The sequence below is a fragment of the Macaca nemestrina genome, chromosome 1 (genome assembly GCF_043159975.1).
Source record: "Macaca nemestrina isolate mMacNem1 chromosome 1, mMacNem.hap1, whole genome shotgun sequence".
Classification (NCBI taxonomy): domain Eukaryota; kingdom Metazoa; phylum Chordata; class Mammalia; order Primates; family Cercopithecidae; genus Macaca; species Macaca nemestrina.
In genome coordinates, this window is record NC_092125.1 from 205,418,899 (window position 1) to 205,438,611 (window position 19,713).

At 47.9% G+C, this 19,713-nt stretch overlaps 1 protein-coding gene and 1 pseudogene across 2 annotated transcripts in view; both read right to left on the reverse strand.

Annotated features, from left to right (window-relative positions):
• Window positions 1-19,070, reverse strand: part of TRNAU1A (tRNA selenocysteine 1 associated protein 1) — a 29,396-nt gene extending 10,326 nt beyond the window's left edge. Inside the window, exons 1-6 of one of the 2 annotated variants that reach the window (XM_011763108.2) lie at window positions 18,917-19,070; window positions 18,318-18,415; window positions 9,443-9,542; window positions 8,777-8,829; window positions 6,330-6,461; window positions 3,264-3,383 (exon numbers count right to left, since the gene is read on the reverse strand). In XM_011763108.2, the coding sequence (XP_011761410.1) occupies window positions 3,264-3,383; window positions 6,330-6,461; window positions 8,777-8,829; window positions 9,443-9,542; window positions 18,318-18,415; window positions 18,917-18,943 (530 nt within the window). In that variant the 5' untranslated portion in view covers window positions 18,944-19,070. The remainder of the gene's footprint in view (window positions 1-3,263; window positions 3,384-6,329; window positions 6,462-8,776; window positions 8,830-9,442; window positions 9,543-18,317; window positions 18,416-18,916) is intronic. The other variant, XM_011763109.2, reaches the window with a different exon arrangement.
• LOC105494567 (NADH dehydrogenase [ubiquinone] 1 alpha subcomplex subunit 6-like) lies at window positions 16,774-18,307 on the reverse strand (annotated as a pseudogene).
• Window positions 19,071-19,713: the final 643 nt, after the last annotated feature.

A 19,713-nucleotide genomic window follows, 5' to 3' on the forward strand; every position in this document is an offset into this window, starting at 1 on the left:
CAGGAGAATGGCGTGAACCCGGGAGTCGGAGCTTGCAGTGAGCCGAGATCGCGCCACTGCACTCCAGCCTGGGCGACAGAGCGAGACTCCGTCTCAAAAAAAAAAAAAAAAAAAAAAAAAAAAAAGGGCTGGGCGTGGTGGCTCACGCCTGTAATCCCAACACTTTGGGAGGTGGAGGCAGGTGGATCACCTGAGGTCAGGAGTTTAAGACCAGCCTGGACAACATGGTGAAACCCCATCTCTACTAAAAATACAAAAAATTAGCTGGGTGTGGTGGCACGCCTGTAATCCCAGCTACTTGTGAGGCTGAGGCAGGAGAATCGCTTGAACCTAGGAGACAGAGGTTGCACTGAGCCTAGACTGCGCCACTGGACTCCAGTCTGCGCAATAAAAGTGAAACTGTTTCAAAAAAAAAAAAGAAAAGAAATGATGGACAGATGTGGAAGGCTAAGGCAGGAGAATCGCTTGATCCTGGGAGGCCCAGCTAATTTTCGTACTTTTAGTACAGATGGGATTTCACCATGTTGGTCAGGGTGGTCTTGAACTCCTGGCCTCAAGTGATCCACCCAAGTCAGCCTCCCAAAGTGCTGGGATTACAGGCATGAGCCACGGCGCTCCTCCTTTTATTTTTATTATTTATTTATTTATTTATTTATTTTTGAGACGGAGTGTCACTCCGTCGCCCAGGCTAGAGTGCAGTGGAGTGATCTCGGTTCACTGCAAGCTCCTCCTCCTGGGTTCACGCCATTCTCCTGCCTCAGCCTCCCGAGTAGCTGGGACTACAGGAGCCCACCACCACGCCCAGCTAATTTTTTTGTGTGTATTTTTAGTAGAGATGGGGTTTTACCATGTTAGCCAGGATGGTCTCAATCTCCTGCCCTCATGATCCGCCCGCCACAGCCTCCCAAAGTGCTGGATTACAGGCGTGAGCCACCACACCTGGCCTTTTATTTTGTTTTTTAAGAGACAGGGTCTCACTCTGTTGCCTGGGCTGGAGTGCAGTGGAGTGATCATAGCTCACTGTAACCTTGAACTCCTAGGCTCAATCAATTCTCCCACTTCAGCCACCAGAGCAGCTGGGACTACAGGAGCACACCAAGAACAGCTAATTTAATGTTTTTATATAGTAATTTACAACAAATAACATTTTTGGGGGAAGTCACTAATCCTGATCTTCAATGTCTTAAACACAGTTAAACCATAAAGAACCCCTAAATCATTGCTTTAAAAAACATGGCCATTTGGCTGCACACAGTGGCTCAGGCCTGTATTCCCAGCACTTTGAGAGGCCGAGGGAGGCAAATCATCTTAGGTCAGAAGGTCAAGACCAGCCTGGACAACATGTGAAACCCTGTCTCTACTAAAAATACAAAAATTAGCTGGGCATGGTGGTACATGCCTGTAGTCCCAGCTACTCGGGAGGTTAAGGCAGGACAATCGCTTGAACCCAGGAGGTGGAAGCTGAAGTGAGTCGAGATCATGCCACTGCACTCCAGCCTGGGCAACAGAGCAAGACTCCACCTCAAAAAAAAAAAAAAAAAAATTGGTTCAACTTCTCTTTTTTGTTGTTTTTGAGACAGTCTTGCTCTGTCACCCAGGCTGGAGTACAGTGGCGTGATCTCGGCTCACTGCAACTCCGCCTCCCGGGTTCACGCCATTCTCCTGCCTCAGCCTCCTGAGTAGCTGGGACTACAGGTGCCTGCCACCACACCCAGCTAATTTTTTTTATTTTTAGTAGAGATGGGGTTTCACTGTGTTAGCCAGGATGGTCTTGATATCCTGACCTCATGATCCACCCACCTTGGCCTCCCAAAGTGCTGGGGTTACAGGCGTGAGCCACCACACCCAGCTAATTCAACTACTCTTAGGGTAGAGTTTGGTTCAGCGTTTCTCAGCCCTGGATCTATTGACATGGAGGGGTGGGAGGCTGTCCTATGAATTGCAGGATGTTTAACAGCATCCTTGGCCGATACCCACTAGGTGCCATTATTAGTACATCCTTGGTTGTGATAACCAAAAATGTCTCCAGATGTTGTCAATGTCCCCTGAGAGGCAAAATCATTCCAATTGAGAATCATTAATTTGGCTAAAGGATAAAAGATCTGGCTGGGCACAGTGGCTTACACCTGTAATCCCAACACTTTGGGAGACCAAGGTGGGCAGATTACTTGAGCCCAGAAATTCGAGACCAGCCTGGGCAACAAAGCAAGACCCTATCTCTACAAAAAATACAAAAATTTGCCAAGCATGGTGGTGTGCACCTGTAGTACCAGCTAATCAGAAGTCTGAGATGGGAGGATCACCTGAGCCTGGGGAGGTCGAGGCTACAGTGAACCATGATCTCCAGCCTGGGTGACTTTGAGGCCCTGTCTCAGGGAAAAAACAAACAAAAAATCCTACTCAGAGAAAAGTTCGGAGTTGTAAGGGAAAAAGATTTTCTACCTAGCATGACAGGTATGATAGTGAAGTATATAATGTTCTATAGAGTGTCTGGAATATTTTTCTTTTTTATTTGAGACGGAGTCTTGCTCTGTCGCCCAGGCCAGAGTGTACTGACGCCATCTTGGCTCACTGCAACCTCCGCCACCCAGGTTCAAGCGATTCTCCTGCCTCAGCCTCCTGAATCGTTGGGACTACAGGCATGCACCACCATGCCCGGCTAATTTTTGTATTTTTAGTAGAGATGAGGTTTTGCCATGTTGGCCAGGCTGGTCTCGAACTCCTGACCTCAGGTGATCTGCCCACCTCAGCCTCCCAAAGTGCTGGGGTTACAGGCGTGAGCCACTGCGCCTGGCGGAGTGTCTGGAATACTAATTCTTATCCATTCCCACAGCATGGAACACTCACAAGAGGGTTGCAGTTTCATTAATATAAATAAGGCTAAAACCAGAAGTGTTTTTTTCCCTTTGCTCAAATATTATTAATTCTATGAATAAGTTCCCAACAGTGGGACTACTGGGCAAAGAGCAAGGACATCAGGTATAGACAGCCAAACAGCTTTTCCAGTGCTGTCACCAGTATGTCTAAATGCATCAGCCTTTCCAAATCATACTCTATCCCCAACTGTAAGTTTCTGCAGGAGTGGGGCTAGTTCAACTCCAGCACCCACGGCCCGGCAAACAGCAGGCATTCAGTACTTGTGACTTGAATTGAATCCCCCTTCAGCCTCCCATCCAGCGTATGGGTGCCTTGATTCTCAGCAAACAAAAAAGGAGTGTCTGGCAGGGAGTCTAGAGTCTCTCTACCTTCCCTGCAGGACTCACGCTTTAGGGATTGCCACGCTCAGCCGCACAGGCTTAGCCCCCAGTCCCACTGCTCCCTGGCACTCCGTCAGGGCTCGCTTCTGTTCCAGTTCATCTGTGAATTTCACAAAACCATAACCCCTGCATGAAAAAAATAAACAATTTAGATCACAAATGTGATGAAAGTCTAACAATGGACACATGAAAAAGAAGTAAAGGTAAGAAGGTGGGCAGGAATGTAGAAAGGAAAAGAGGCTGAGGAGAGAGAGAGAGAGTCCATTAAACTAGAGGAAGAAAGGAGAGTCCCATCAACGGGTGTCCACATAGTGTCAAGATTCAAGTACAGACGATTCTAAGATCTACAGGAACTCCCACATTCAGTTCACCATCCTCCTTGACACCTTCACCCCTGGGGAACATTCCCAAACAGGAGCTTCCCTAACACCCTGCTGGAAAGTAGCTAATAGAAGAAAATTCAGCAAATATTTACAGTCTGCCCTGTATGCCAGGCACTGCGCTAGACACAGGATGCAGCAGTCACAGAAAGACAACGTTCCTGCTCTCCTGAGCTCTAATTCTAGCAGCGGGATAAATTACTGCAAGCTAACATTTAATAAATATTTATTGTCCTAGCACTGTGCTGAGCATTTTCTTTCTTTTTTTTTTTTGAGATGGAGTTTTGCTCATGTTTCAAAACTCCATCCAGGCTGAAGTGCAAAAGCGTGATCTCGGCTCACTGCAACCTCTGCCTCCTGGATTCAACCAATTCTCCTGCCTCAGCCTCCCTAGTAGCTGGGGTTACAGGCACCTGCCACCAAGCCCAGCTAATTTTTTTTTTTTTTTTTTGAGATGGAGTCTCACTCTATCGCCCAGGCTGGAGTGCAGTGACGCATCTGGGCTCACTGAAAGCTCCTCCTCCTGGGTTCACACCATTCTCCTGCCTCGGCCTCCCGAGTAGCTAGGACTACAGGCACCCGCCACCAAGCCCAGTTGATTTTTTGTAATTTTTTTTGTAGAGACAGGGTTTCACCGTGTTAGCCAGGATGGTCTCAATCTTCTGACCTTGTGATCCTCCTGCCTCGGCCTCTCAAAGTGCTGAGATTACAGGCGTGAGCCACCATACCCGGCCTGTATTTCTTTTAAAGTAGAGATAGGATTTCACTATGTTGGCCAGGCTGGTCTCAAACTCCTGACCTCAGGTGATCCACCCGCCTCAGCCTCCCAAAGTGCGGGGATTACAGGTGTCAGCCGCCATGCCCAGCTCTTCTGTTTTGTTTTTTTTTTTTCCAGATGGAGTCTCGCTATGTCTCCATAGCAAATGGAACGCAGTGGCACAATCTCAGCTCACTGCAACCTCTGCCTCCCAGGTTGAAGTGTTTCTCCTGCTTCAGCCTCCTGAGCAGCTGTGACTACAGGCATGCACCACCATGCGTGGCTAATTTTTGTATTTTTAGTAGAGACAGGGTTTCACCATGTTGGCCAGGCTGGTCTTGAACTCCTGACCTCAGGTGATCTGCCCACCTTGGTCTCCCAAAGTGTTGGGATTACAGGCATGAGCCACCGCGCCCAACCTGTGCTGAGCATTTTCTCAGGGTGATCTCATCAAACTGTCTTAACAATTCCACGAAAGTGGTATCCACATTTACTGAAGAGGTAACCAATTCAGGGAGATTTAACAGCTTGCCCAAAGTCATAGCAGAAGCATGATTCAAGCCACACCTGTTGGACTGTCAAAGCCTGAACATGTAACTACCATACTGATCAAGAATGAGCCTTTCTTGAGGTTTTTCTATTTCCATTTTTTTCTTCTTTTGAGAGGGAGTCTCGCTGTTACCCAGGCTGGAGCACAGCTGCGTGATCTCAGCTCACTGCAACCTCTGCCTCCTGGATTCAAGCAATTCTGCCTTAGCCTCCCAAGTAGCTGGGACTACAGGCGCGTGCCACCACGCCCGGCTAACTTTTGTATTTTTTTAGTAGAGATGGGGTTTTGCCATGTTAGCCAGGTTGGTTTCAAACTTCTGACCTCAGGTGATCCATCCACTTCAGCCTCCCAAAGTGCTGGGATTATAGGCGTGAGCCACTGCGCCAGGCCAACTTTTTTTTTTTTTTTTTTTAATGGAGACTGAGACTCGCTCTGTCGCCCAGGCTGGAGTGCAGAGGCATAATCTTGGCTCATTGTAACCTCTGCCTTTCAGGTTCAAGCAATTATCCTACCTCAGCCTCCCAACTAGCTGGGACTACAGGCGCACACCACTACACCTGGCTAATTTTTTGTATTTTAATAGAGACGGCATTTCACTGTGTTGCCCGGGCTGGTCTCAAACTCCTAAGCTCACGCAATCCGCCCACCTCAGCCTCTCAAAGTGTTGGGATTACAGGCATGAGCCACCACGCCCAGCCTGAAGTGGAACACTTCTTTTTTTTTTTTTTTTTTTTTGTGAGACGGAGTCTCGGCTGTCGCCCAGGCTGGAGTGCAGTGGCACGATCTCGGCTCACTGCAAGCTCTGCCTCCCGGGTTCACGCCATTCTCCTGCCTCAGCCTCCCGAGTAGCTGGGACTACAGGCGCCCGCCACCTTGCCCGGCTAGTTTTTTTGTATTTTTTTAGTAGAGACGGGGTTTCACTGTGTTAGCCAGGATGGTCTCGATCTCCTAACCTCATGATCCGCCCATTTCGGCCTCCCAAAGTGCTGGGATTACAGGTTTGAGCCACTGCGCCTGGCCGTGGAACACTTCTAACTACACTGAAAGGCTCAGTAACAATAACAAGCAAAACAGCAAACACCTATAAAGCATTTCAAATGTTGACTTATTTATATTATATCCTTTAATCCTTACATCAACCCTACCAGCAGCTATTATTAATCAGTTCCATTTTACAGATGGGACTGTAAGGGTCATGGAGCCTCAATTCTACCATACTGGCATTCTCCCTCACCAGTATTGGAAATGGGATTCGAACCAGGCAGTTTGGCTCCAAAGCTTGTGGTCTTAACCGCCGTGCTGCATGGCCTTTCTAAAACATCTCCACTCAGGAGAGAAATGCTGAAACTAACACAGTTAAGCATCAGTAACAGGTAAGGCCTTACTTAGACACGCCTGTCTGGTCCAAAACCACCTTGCCTCCCCGACAGGAGGGGTAGACTTTGACGAAGAATTCATACAGCATGCCATCATCCACGTCTGGGGTCAGGTCCCCCACAAAGAGGGAATACTCAGGGCTGAGGAGAAAGAACGAGAAGATTCAGAGGCAAAGACCAAAACCCCTGCTCTGAAGAGCTCTGTTGCATATTCCAGGTAAACCTCTCCCAGGCCCGTTAAGGAACACATTTGATACGTCTACTGAATCAGGCCCTACTTTGTTTCATTAGAGCAGTTCTGGCAGAAGAGTTATAGAAATAGCCCCTGCCCCAAATCCCTCACCCACTCCACAGAACTTGTCTGACTTCAAGTATTACGTGAGTGCAGCCACCGTGTCCAGCCGACCTTTGTTATTATCTTATTTCAATTATCTTATTTCAAGTATGATACATATTCCTTATACAATAAGAATACACAAGGCCGGGCGCGGCAGCTCATGCCTGTAATCCCAGCACTTTGGGAGACCAAGGCAGGTGGATCACAAGGTCAGGAGTTCAAAACCAGCCTGGCCAAGATGGTGAAACCCCGTCTCTACTAAAAATACAAAAATTAGCTGGGCGCAGTGGCAGGCGCCTGTAATCCCAGTTACTCGGGAGGCTGAGGCAGGAGAATTGCTTGAACCTGGGCGGCAGAGGTTGCAGTGAGCCAAGATTGTGCCACTGCACTCCAGCCTGGGCGACAGAGTGAGACTCCATCTCAGAAAAAAAAAAAAGAACACACAAAAGAACAGGCCAGGCGCAATGGCTCACGCCTGTAATCCCAGCACTTTGGGAGGCCGAGGCGGGCGGATCACAAGGTCAGGAGATTGAGACCATCCTGGCTAACACGGTGAAACCCCGTCTCTACTAAAAATACAAAAAATTTAGCTGGGCATGGTGGCGGGAGCCTGTAGTCCCAGTTACTCAGGAGGGTGAGGCAGGAGAATGGCGTGAACCCGGGAGGCGGAGCTTGCAGTGAGCTGAGAAAGCGCCACTGCACTCCAGCCTGGGCCACAGAGCAAGACTCCGTCTCAAAAAAAAAAAAAAAAAAAGGCCGGGCGCAGTGGCTTACGCCTGTAATCCCAGCACTTTGGGAGGCCGAGATGGGTGGATCACTAAGTCAGGAGATCGAGACCATCCTGGCAAACATGGTGAAACCCCGTCTCTACTAAAAATACAAAAAAATTAGCTGGGCGTGGTGGCGGGCACCTGTGGTCCCAGCTACTTGGGAGGCTGAGGCAGGAGAATGGCATGAACCCGGGGCAGGGGGAGCGGAGCTTGTAGTGAGCGGACGTCACGCCACTGCACTCCAGCCTGGGCAACAGAGCAAGACTCTGTCTCAAAAAAAAAAAAAAGAATACACAAAAGCACAAAGAAAAACAAAATTGCTATAACCCAACCACTTGAAGGCGCTCACGATAAATGCTTTGATATGTATACTTTTATCTTCTTTTCTTATGGCTTTTCTTCTAAAATGTTCATAAGTACGATCCATCGTATTTTGTTTCTAGTATTTTTTTTCACTTTCAACATATTGCCAACATCTTGACATGTCAGTATACTGCAATATAACTTGTTAGTGGATATACAGCATCCTAACTAATGACCATAATTTAATCACTTCCCTACTATTAGGTTATTTGGGTTTTCCCCAACTTTAGTCATTATATGCAATACTTCAATGAACACATCTGAGGCTAATCTTTGCACACATCCATGAATAAACCCTGAAAAGTTGAATTATAGGGTTAATGCATCTAAATGTTTTTTAAGCTTTTGGTACAGTTTTAATGCTTTCAAATGGCAACCTGAAATTCCAATCAATTTATGTTGCTATAACAGGTCAATTCATTGGGTTTCTTTTTTGAGACAGGTTCTCACTCTGTTGCCCAGGCTGGAGTGCAGTGGCACGATCATGGCTCATGGTAGCCTTGATCATTGTAGCCCTCTCTGGGCTCAGGTGATCCTCCTGCCTCAGCCTCCTGAGTAGCTGGGACTACAGGTGCATGCCACCATGCTCAGCTAATTTTTGTATTTTCTTGTAGAGACGGGGTTTTGCCACATTGCCCAGGCTATTCTTGAACTCCTAGGTTCAGGCACTCAGCCTGTTTTGGCCTCCCAAAGTGCTGGGATTACAGGTATGAGCCACTGAACCTGGTTAACAGGGCAATTCTTATTGAATAAAACTTCAATACTGTGAGGAGTAGCAGGGTGGGAAGCCTGGGGTAGGGACCAAATACAGAAAAGCCAGGGCCTTGCATGAAGCACACCAGGAAGGTCCACCAGCGAGGAAGGGAGAAGGGCGTTGTCCTTCAGGAGGGGACCAAGTGCAGCCAAACCGGCTCCCCTCCTCCTATATGGCAGTGATGGGCACAGTGACACATGTTATGTCTGTCTAGACATGACTTTGTACCTACCTGTTATCTGGTTGTTTCCCATAAGTGGCATAGTTCAGTTTAAAACGTTTCGCCTGGAAGTTTAAAAACAAACAAACTAAAACAGAGAAAGGTGTTTCAAGAGTTGAACAATATTTGAAAAAAACTGAAATAAATTACCTTGGCCAAAACATCTCCCCCTCTCTAAGCCTCAGCTTTTTCTCCTGTATAAAATGAGGGGGTTGCACGGATGACCGCTAAGGGCACTGCCAGCTCCATGGTTCTATGAGCCCAGGTGTGCCAGCTGGTGCAGCTGTAAGCTAAGTAACTGTGGGAAGAGCAGAATGCAACTCTCTTGAAATGTGTCCTTGCTGCTGCCAGCCTATCCTAGTTTCTCAATCAGGCAAGAGGTCTATAGTTTCAAGTCTTCTGTTATGGGAGGCAGCGATGCAGAATGGAAAGGCATGGATTTGGGAGGCAACCAATCTTCAGTCTGAATCCTGGCTCTGCCATTTACTACCTGTGTTGCCTTGGGCAAGTTATTTCAATTCCCTGAGCTTCAGTTTCCTGGGCCTATAAAGATAACAATGCCTACTGTACAGGGTTGTTACAGGATTATATAAAAACAGTATACAGTAGAGATTCAATAGATGGTAGTAAGCAATGACAATAATAATGGCAACATCATCATTATCTAAATGTCCTTACAGGTGTGGCTCCTGGAAGGGGTTTCCCATTAATTTTATGCAAACACTTCTCAGCAGTGGCCAAATCTGCGAATTCTACAAAGCAGTAGCCAGCTGGGATCCTGGGAAAAAAGCAAACAGAGAAAGAAAATGGTTAAAGATAAAATGGCTCAAGATGAGGCCAGGTGCAATGGCTCACACCTATAATCCCAACAGTTTGGGAGGCTGAGGCAGGCGGATCACTCAAGGTCGGGACTTCAAGACCAGCCTGGCCAACATGCTGAAACCCCATCTCTGATAAAAATACAAAAATTAGCTGGGCATGGTGGCGCACACCTGTAGTCCCAGTTTACGCAGGAGGCTGAGGCAGGAGAATTGCTGTAACCCTGGAGGTGGAGGTTGCAGTGAGCTGAGATCATGCCACATTGCTCCAGCCTGAGCAACAGGCTAGTTTGCGACTTAAAAAAAAAAACAAAAAACAAAAAACAGGCTCAAGATGGGTCTTAGCCTTGAAGGGAGAAAGAAACGGTTTTCTAATCTGAGTCAACACTGTTTTTGTTCCCTGCCATACCCCAGCTCAGACCTAATTTACAAACGTGAATATAAGGATTGCCCATCTGGGCCAGTCCAAGATTCATTCATCTTTATTTATTTATTTATGAGACAGATATCAGCTCAATCTCAGCTCACTATAACCTTAGCCTCTCAGGTTCAAGCAATTATCCTCATGAATACTTGGAATTACAGGTACTCACCACCATGCCTGGCTAATTTTTGTATTTTTAGTAGAGATGGGATTTTGTCATGTTGGCCAGGCTGATCTTGAACTCCTGACCTCAGGGGATCCACCCACTTCGGCCTCCCAAAGTGCTGGGATTACAGGTGTGAGCAAAGGCACCTGGCCCCAGACTCATTTAGTAAACATTTATTTATGCATTTTATCATGTGTGAATACTCTTGCCAAAACTGTATTATGCAATCCCATCAAGCCTTTAGATCTAATAACCAGTTTCCAGGAAATTTTAGGGACAGACAATGCAAAACACCACAAGTAAACAAATGAATCCAGAAAGTATGATTTTTTTTTTTTTTCTTCCTGAGACCGAGTTTTGCTCTTGTTGCCCAGGCTGGAGTGCAATGACGCAATCTTGACTCACCGTAACCTCTGACTCCTGGGTTCAAGAGATTCTCCTGTCTCTACCTCCCAGGTTCAAGTGATTCTCCTGCCTCAGCCTCCCGAGTAGCTGGGATTACAGGCATGCGCCACCATGCCCAGCTAATTTTGTATTTTTAGTAGAGATGGGGTTTCTCCATGTTGGTCAGGCTGGTATTGAACTCCCGACCTCAGGTGATCCACCCACCTCGGCCTCCCAGTTCTGGGATTACAGGCGTGAGACACCACACTCGGCCTCGGGATGTAGCATCTTATAAAGACAACTAGTCTTACCTCCTTAAAAAGCTAAACAGTATGAGGAAAGAAAGAGGTTGGCTTTTGTACATTAAAAGAGACTCAGAAAAACTAAATGCAATGCAGGTTCCTGGATTGAATTATAATTCACTAAAAAAATATTGTAGGGACAATTATAAAAATTTAAATGTAGACTTGCTATTATATGCTATTAGAGAATCACTGATAATTTTGTTAGTGTAATATAAGCATTGTGGTTACATAAGAAAATGTCCAGTTTCTGGCAAGATCGCGGAGATACTTAGCAGTGAAGGGACACAATGCGCTCTATTGCCCAGGCTGGAGTGTAGGGGCACAATATTGGCTCACTGCAACCCCCATCTCCTGGGTGCAGGGGATCCTCCTCCCTCAGCCTCCTGAGTAGCTGGGACTATAGGCGCCCACCACCATGCCTGGCTAATTTTTGGATTTTCAGTAGAGATGGGGTTTCACCATGTTGGCCAGGCTGGTCTTGAATTCCTGACCTCAGGTGATCCACACACCTCGGCCTCCCAAAGCACTGGAATTGTAGGCGTGAGCCACCATGTCCAGCCTACAATTAACTTTCATATGGCTCAGGAAAAGGAATAATCAGGCAGGCGCGGTGGCTCATGCCTGTAATCCCAGCACTTTGGAAGGCTGAGGCAGGCGGATCACAAGGTCAGGAGATCAAGACCATCCTGGCTAACATGGTGAAACACCATCAGTACTGAAAAATACACAAAAAAAAATTAGCCAGGTGTGGTGGTGGGTGCCTGTAGTCCCAGCTACTCGGGAGCCTAAGGCAGGAGAATGGTGTGAACCCAGGAGGCGGAGCTTGCAGTGAGCCAAGATCGCACCACTGCACTGCACTCCAGCCAGAGCGAGACTCTGTCTCCAAATAAAAAAAAAAAGAAAGACATTATCTAGCAAATATAGATAAATATGTTTGTTTTTTCTTTTATCTTTGTTTTTTTTTTAAGACAGAGTCTCAAAAAAACCCAATAGGCTGTACCTAACCAGGGGGTGTCTGTGAGATTCTGAGCATTCTATCTTTGAAAGAGTCACTAAGAGACATAAGTAAGAGAATATGACAACCGAAGAGATTTATACTGAAAAATGTCAAATTTTTCTTAACATCACCCTATAAAGCTATCACCAATAAAAAGATGAGCCTGGGCAAGATGGGAAAACACCACCTCTACAAAAAATACAAAAATTAGCTGGGTATGGGTGGAGTGCACCTGTAGTCCCAGCTACTTGGATGGGTGAGGCAGGAGAATTGCCTGAGCCCAGAAGGTTGAGGCTGTGGTTAGCCTTGTTCACGCAACCGCACTCCAGCCTGGGCGACAAAGTGAAACCTTGTAAAAACAAAACAAAACAAACAAACAAAAGAAAACCAAATCACATAGCTGGTATGCGCCAAAGTATAGAACTGAATTCAGGACAGTCTGACTATTTATTTAAGAGACAAGGTCAGGCCGGGCGCAGTGGCTCACACCTGTAATCCCAGCACTTTGGGAGGCCGAGGCGGGCAGATCACAAGGTCAGAAGATCGAGACTATCCTGGCTAACATGGTGAAACCCCCCCTCTACTGAAAATACAAAAATTGGCCAGGCTCGGTGGCTCACACCTACAATCCCAGCACTTTGGGAGGCGGAGGCGGGCGGATTGACTGAGTTTAGGAGTTTGAGACCAACCTGGGCAACACGGTGAAACCCCATCTCTACTAAAAATACAAAAAAAAAGTTAGTCAGGCATGGTGCTGTGTGCGGTAGTCCCAGCTACTCGGGAGCCTGAGGCAGGAGAACTGCTTGAACCCGGGAGGTGGAGGTTGCAGTGAGCCGAGATCGCACCACTGCACTCCAGCCTGGGTGACACAGCGAGACTGCGTCTCAAAAACAAAAAAAATACAAAAATTAGCTGGGTGTGATGGTGTGTGCCTGTAATCCCAGCTACTCAGGAGGCTGAGGCACAAGAATCACTTGAACCCGGAGGCAGAGATTGCAGTGAGCCGAGATCATGCCACTGCACTCCAGTCTGGCGACAAAGCAAGACTTCGTCTCAAAAAATAAATAAATAAATGAATTAACCAGGCAGGCCTGGCGCGGTGGCTCATGCGTGTAATTCCAACACTTTGGGAGGCCAAGGCGGGTGGATCACGAGGTCAGGAGTTCTGACCAACATGGTGAAACCCCGTCTCCCTAAAAAAAAAAAAAAATAATAAATAAATAAATAAATTAGCCAGGCATAGTGGCGCGTGCCTGTAATCCCAGCTACGTGGGAGGCTGAGGCAGGAGAACTGCTTGAATTTGGGGAGGCAGAGGTTGCAGTGAGCCACTACACTCCAGCCTGGGCAATAGAGCGAGACTCATCTCAAAAGAAAAAAAAAAAGGCAAAAATTAGGTGGGTGTTGGCCAGGTGCAGTGGCTCACGCCTGTAATCCCAGTACTTTGGGAGGCCAAGGCGGGTGGATCACAAGGTCAAGAGATCAAGACTATCTTGGCCAACACTGTGAAACCCCATCTCTACTAAAAACACAAAAATGAGCTGGGCGTGGTGGCGCGTGCCTGTAGTCCTAGCTACTCAGGAGGCTGAGGCAGGAGAACAGCTTGAACTCGAGAGGTGGAGATTACAGTGAGCTGAGATTACGCCACTGCACTCCAGCCTGGTGACAGAGCAAGACTGTCTCAAAACAAAACATCAAGATTAGAGAAAAGGAGAAAAGACCCAAGAAAAAATAATATATAATATAGCCTGGGTGACAAGAGCAAAACTCCATCTCAAAGTAAAAACAAAAAACAAAAAACAAAAAAGAAACATGTAAGAAACGAGAGTTCTAAATCTTATTTCAATAGAGTAAGGCTGGTCCCAGTGGCTCATGCCTGTAATTCAGCAATTTGGGAGGCCAAGGCGGACAGATCAACTGAGGTTAGGAGTTCAAGGCTAGCCTGACCAACATGGTGAAACCCCGTCTACACTAAAAACAGAAAAAATTAGGCCGGGCGCAGTGGCTCATGCCTGTAATCCCAGCACTTTGGGAGGCCGAGGCAGGCGGAGATCAGCAGATTGAGACCATCCTGGCTAACACAGTGAAACCCCATCTCTACTAAAAATACAAAAAATTAGCTGGATGTGGTGGCACATGCCTGCAGTCCCAGGTACTCAGGAGGCTGAGGCAGGAGAATTACTTGAACCTGGGAGGCAGAGGTTGCAGAGAGCTGAGATCGCACCACTGCACTCCTGCCTGGGCGACACAGCAAGACTCCGTCTCAAAAAAAAAAGAGCCAGGCGTGGTGGCAGGCACTTGTAATTCCCAGCTACTGGACAGTCTCAGACAGGAGAATGGCTTGAACCCAGGAGGTGGAGGTGGCAGTGAGCCAAGATTGTGCCACTGCACTCCAGCCTGGGCGACAGAGCGAGACTACACCTCAGAAAAAAAAAAAAAAAGATTAAAATGTGAGAATCTATGCCAGTGTTTTATTTATTTATTTATTTTTGTGACAAAGTCTCCTTCTGTCACCCAGGCTAGAGCGCAGTGGCACGATCTCAGCTCACTGCAACCTCCGCCTCCTGGGTTCAAACGATTCTCCTGCCTCAGCCTCCCAAGTAGCTGGAACAATAGGTGTGTGTCACCACACCTGCCTAATTTTTGTATTTCTTTTAGTAGAGACGGGATTTCACCATGTTGTCCAGGCTGGTCTCAAATTTCTGACCTCAAGTGATCTGCCCGCTTCAGCCTCCCAAAGTGCTGGGATTACAGGTATGAGCCACTGTGCCCAGCCTATGCCAGTGTTTTAAAAAGTAGAAAGTGTTAAGAGGGGGAGGAGGGAGGGATGGAATTGGTAGTTATACCTGATGTTAAATGATGAGTTGATGGGTGCTGACGAGTTGATGGGCGCAGCACACCAACATGGCACAAGTATACATGTGTAACAAACCTGCACGTTGTGCACATGTACCCTAGAACTTAAAGTATAATAAAAAAAATAATAATAAGGCCGGGCGCGGTGGCTCAAGCCTGTAATTCCAGCACTTTGGGAGGCCGAGACGGGCGGATCACGAGGTCAGGAGATCGAGACCATCCTGGTGAACACGGTGAAACCCCGTCTCTACTAAAAAAAAATACAAAAAACTAGCCGGGCAAGGTGGCGGGCACCTGTAGTCCCAGCTACTTGGGAGGCTGAGGCAGGAGAATGGCGTAAACCTGGGAGGCGGAGCTTGCAGTGAGCTGAGATCCAGCCACTGCACTCCAGCCTGGGTGACAGAGCAAGACTCCGTCTCAACAACAACAACAACAACAACAACAACAACAAAAATAATAATAATAGTAAAGAAAGTGTTACAGAATGAATTTTCATACCAGTAGCTAATTATCTGGGGTTTTCTGCTTAGAAGAGCAAGAAGAGAAATATTTAGGTGGGCATGATTTACCAGTCAGAAAAATCTTTTCCTAGGTAATAGATATCTTTCAAATGTCTTACAAAGTATTTCTTACATTGAAAGAATATCTTTCTTACATTGAAAGATATGTCTTACATTTAAGATATGTCTTACAATGTAAGAATATCTTTCTTACATTGAAAGAATGTCTTACATTCTTTCTTACATTGAAAGATATCTTTCAAATGTCTTACAAAGTATCTTTCAAATGTCTCATCTCTACTTTTAAACCATTTGATGTTTTAGCAGGCCACCTGTAGTAGAGTACCTAGAAAAGAGTGGCTGCTCCATAAACACTAGCAAATGGATAATTCCCTAAGGAAAACTAAGACCTCAAAGAGAAAGAAGAAAATGGAGGCAATAGAGCACCACTATCTGAAAATATTGTGTATTTGGTTTTGTTTACTTATTTATTGTCTCATTCCCCACTAGAATGTAGTAAACTCCATGAGCAGGGGCTATATCTGGATTATTTCAGCCAGGAATCTAGAACAGTAGCACAAAGTAGTATCTCTGCAAACAATTTTTTTTTTTGAGATGGAGTTTCGCTCTTATTGCCCAGACTGGAGTGCAATGGCGCAATCTCAGTTCACTGCAACCTCCGCCTCCCAGGTTCAAGCGATTCTCCTGCCTCAGCCTCCCAAGTAGCTGGGATTACAGGCATGCACCACCACGCCCGGCTAATTTTTGTATTTTTAGTAGAGATGGGGTTTCTCCATGTTGGTCAGGCTGGTCTCGAACTCCTGACTTCAGGTGATCTGCCCTCCTTGCCTCCCAGACTGCTGGGATTACAGGTGTGAGGCACCCCGCCTGGCCTCCACAATTTTTTAAATGAATAGCATAAGAGTTAAGGGCCCTCATGAGCTTTCAGGATAGACTCAAATTCAACTGATTTGTTATTTATTATAATTTTTTTTTTTTTGGGGGGGACAGAGTCTCGCTCTGTCACCCAGGCTGGAGTGCAGTGGTGCAATCTCAGTTCACTACAAGCTCCGCCTCCCGGGTTCAAGTGATTCTCCTGACTCAGCCTCCCAAGTAGCTGGGATTATAGGCACCCGCCACCACTTCTGGCTTTTCGTTTTTTTTTTTTTTTTTTTTTTGAGACGGAGTCTCGCTCTGTCGCCCAGGCTGGAGTGCAGTGGCGCGATCTCAGCTCACTGTAAGCTCCGCCTCCCGGGTTCACGCCATTCTCCTGCCTCAGCCTCCCGAGTAGCTGGGACTACAGGCGCCCGCCACCACGCCCGGCTAGTTTTTTGTATTTTTTTAGTAGAGACGGGGTTTCACCGTGTTAGCCAGGATAGTCTCGATCTCCTGACCTCGTGATCCGCCCGTCTCGGCCTCCCAAAGTGCTGGGATTACAGGCTTGAGCCACCGCGCCCGGCCTTTTTTTTTTTTTGAGACGGAGTCTTGCTCTGTCGCCTAGGCTGGAGTGCAGTGGCCGGCCCGATCTCGGCTCACTGCAAGCTCCGTCTCCCGGGTTCACACCATTCTCCTGCCTCAGCCTCCGAGTAGCTGGGACTACAGGCGCGCACCACCACGCCCGGCTAATTTTTTGTATTTTTAGTAAAGACGGGGTTTCACCGTGTTAGCCAGGATGGTCTCGATCTCCTGACCTTGTGATCCGCCCGCCTCGGCCTCCCAAAGTGCTGGGATTACAGGCGTGAGCCACCGCGCCCGGCAGCTTTTTGTATTTTTAGTAGAGAGACGGGATTTCACCGTGTTAGCCAAGATGGTCTCCATCTCCTGACCTCGTGATCTGCCTGCCTCGGCTTCCCAAAGTGCTGGGATTACAGGTGTAAGCCACCGCGCCAGGCTTTATTGTAACTCTTAATTAAGCCTCTTCATAATAGTACTTACTTACCTCAGAAGTGTCTGAGGTTTTAAGAAGATAATAAATGTAAAGTGCTTATTACTCAGCAGATAGTAATCTGACTATACTTACTGAGCATATGCTATATGCCAGACACTGTCCTAATGATGAATGTGAATTAACTCATTTAATCCTCACCATAACTCTAGGAGATACGTGCTATTATTATTTCCATTTTTATACTCAAAGCGAATGAGACAGAGCAGTTAAGTAACTTACCCAAGATCATAGAGTAGAAATAGTTTTAAAACCCAGTCTCGCTTGAGTCCTGCCTTTTGTTTTTTGTTTTTTTTTTGAGACAGAGTTTTCCTCTTCTTGCCCAGGCTGGAGTACAGTGGCACAATCTCGGCTCACTGCAACCTCCGCCTCCGTTGTTCAAGCGATTCTCATGCCTCAGCCTCCCCAGTAGCTGGGATTACAGGTGCCTGCCAACATACCCAGCTAATTTTTGTATTTTTAGTAGAGACGGGGTTTCTTCTTTCCACTGAGTGACTTCATGGGTCATGGCCAACAGAGAACTTGGATAGGAAATCCTTCGGCCTTGGCACTTCTGTTTCATGGAAGAACCGCATAACATGTGTCCGCTGCTTCCATACTTTGTTTCTTCCAGTTCCATCTTTCCCTTAATGACCAGAAGATCAACCACCCTGGGGTCTTCATAAACATTTCTCGGACTTTATCCCGTCCCATTTTGACAGTGATGTCCAGCTGGAATTGGTGTACAGTGTTCGGCACCTCCCGATACCAGGCGCGGCAGAGCTCGCGCACCCTCCGCTTGGCCTCGTTCATGTCCCGACTGAAAATGGGCTTCACAAAGGTGCTGGCGGTAGAGGCAGCTTGGCGGACGCCGCTCCCCGCCATCTTGCCAAAGTATCCACGCCCCAGATGGGGTTTCACCATGTTGCCCAGGGTGGTCTCAAACTCCTGACCTCGGCCTCCCAAAGTGCTGGGATTACGGTGTGACCCACCACGCCTGGCAAGTCCTGCCCTTAAGCTACATGCTATTCTTCCACTCATTAGGACCTCAAAATGTTAGCCGTTATAATTTTACAGTGACTATCACTAGGGGTAGTGAGAAGCCATGACTACAATGTTTACATTCTCGTACATGACAGCTGCAACGAGATGTATTAAGAGAGACCTGAGATGAGACTTACCCAGTGAGGCGGTTTCGGATAATTTTGACGCTCATTACCGTCTCCCCCATGGTGGCAAAAGCTCTGGAGATGAAGTTCTCATCCATGTAGGGTTCCAGCTGCGTAAAAACAAGAGCGCAGCGGCTCAGGCTGGCAGCCGGGCTTCCCACTCCGGGTTCCAGAGCCCCTCTCCGTCAGCCCAGGGCTGGCTACGCGCCGCTGGGGGAGCGAGCGGAGAGGTTCGCCTCCGCTGAGCGGCCCGAAACCCCAGCTCCTTTGGTTCAAGCTTGCCCCCCTTTAGGGAGCCTCCCCTTGGACCTAGAAACCCCACTCCTTCGGTCCTAAAACAGCGCGCCTCAGTCCTTGGATTCCTCCCATTCTATGTCCCCAAAGCACCACCTTTCCCTCCCACGAACCCAGGTGGGGCCCCAGGACCCCTAGCCTCACGGACTCAGCTTTTTCACTTAGATGCTGGAATCCGCTTCTGTGTCACCAAAAAGAACCCGGTCACACGTCTCCCCTTTTTGGGATCCCAAGTCCCCTCCTCCTCAGACACTTCCTCCTTCGCGAAACCCAGATGCTTCCTCGTCCTCAGACCCGGGACTACTACCCTCACTCACGTCGCCCATCCACAGGCTGGCCGCCATGCCCGCGCACCCGGGTGGGGCTTTGCGGGAGGGACTCTGCGGGCGGGGCTCAAAGGCCCGCGCGGGCGCCAATGCTGGCTGCAGAGACCGCTACAGAGCATGCGCCTCCAACGCCTTCTGCGCAGGCTCCCGAGCTCAGCTGCCAGTGTCCGGCCGGGTGTTCAGCTCCGAGTTTTTCCAGCAACCCGCTGAGCGCGGGGCTTCCGGATCGCGGTGGGCGGAGTTCAGGCTGGAATGGGGCGGGCCAGATACCACCTTTCCCAGGCGGCTGGGTTACCTGGGTTTACTTCTGACTTTATATATTTAGAAAACAAACAGCCGGGCGCGGTGGCTCACGCCTGTAATCCCAGCACTTTGGGAGGCCGAGGCGGGCGGATCACAAGGTCAGGAAATCGAGACCACGGTGAAACCCCGTCTCTACTAAAAATACAAAAAATTAGCCGGGCGCGGTGGCGGGCGCCTGTAGTCCCAGCTACTCAGGAGGCTGAGGCAGGAGAATGGCGTGAACCCGGGAGGCGGAGCTTGCAGTGAGCCGAGATCGCGCCACTGCACTCCAGCCTGGGCGACAGAGCGAGACTCCGTCTCAAAAAAAAAAAAAAAAAAAAAAAAAAAAAAAGAAAACAAAACCACACACACACATACACTCTCTTTTGGCTTTATATAGAAAACAAAACCACACACACATATACACACACATATAATTACAACATTAATATATGCTCGTTAGGGCCGGGCACGGTGGCTCACGCCTGTAATCCCAGCACTTTAGG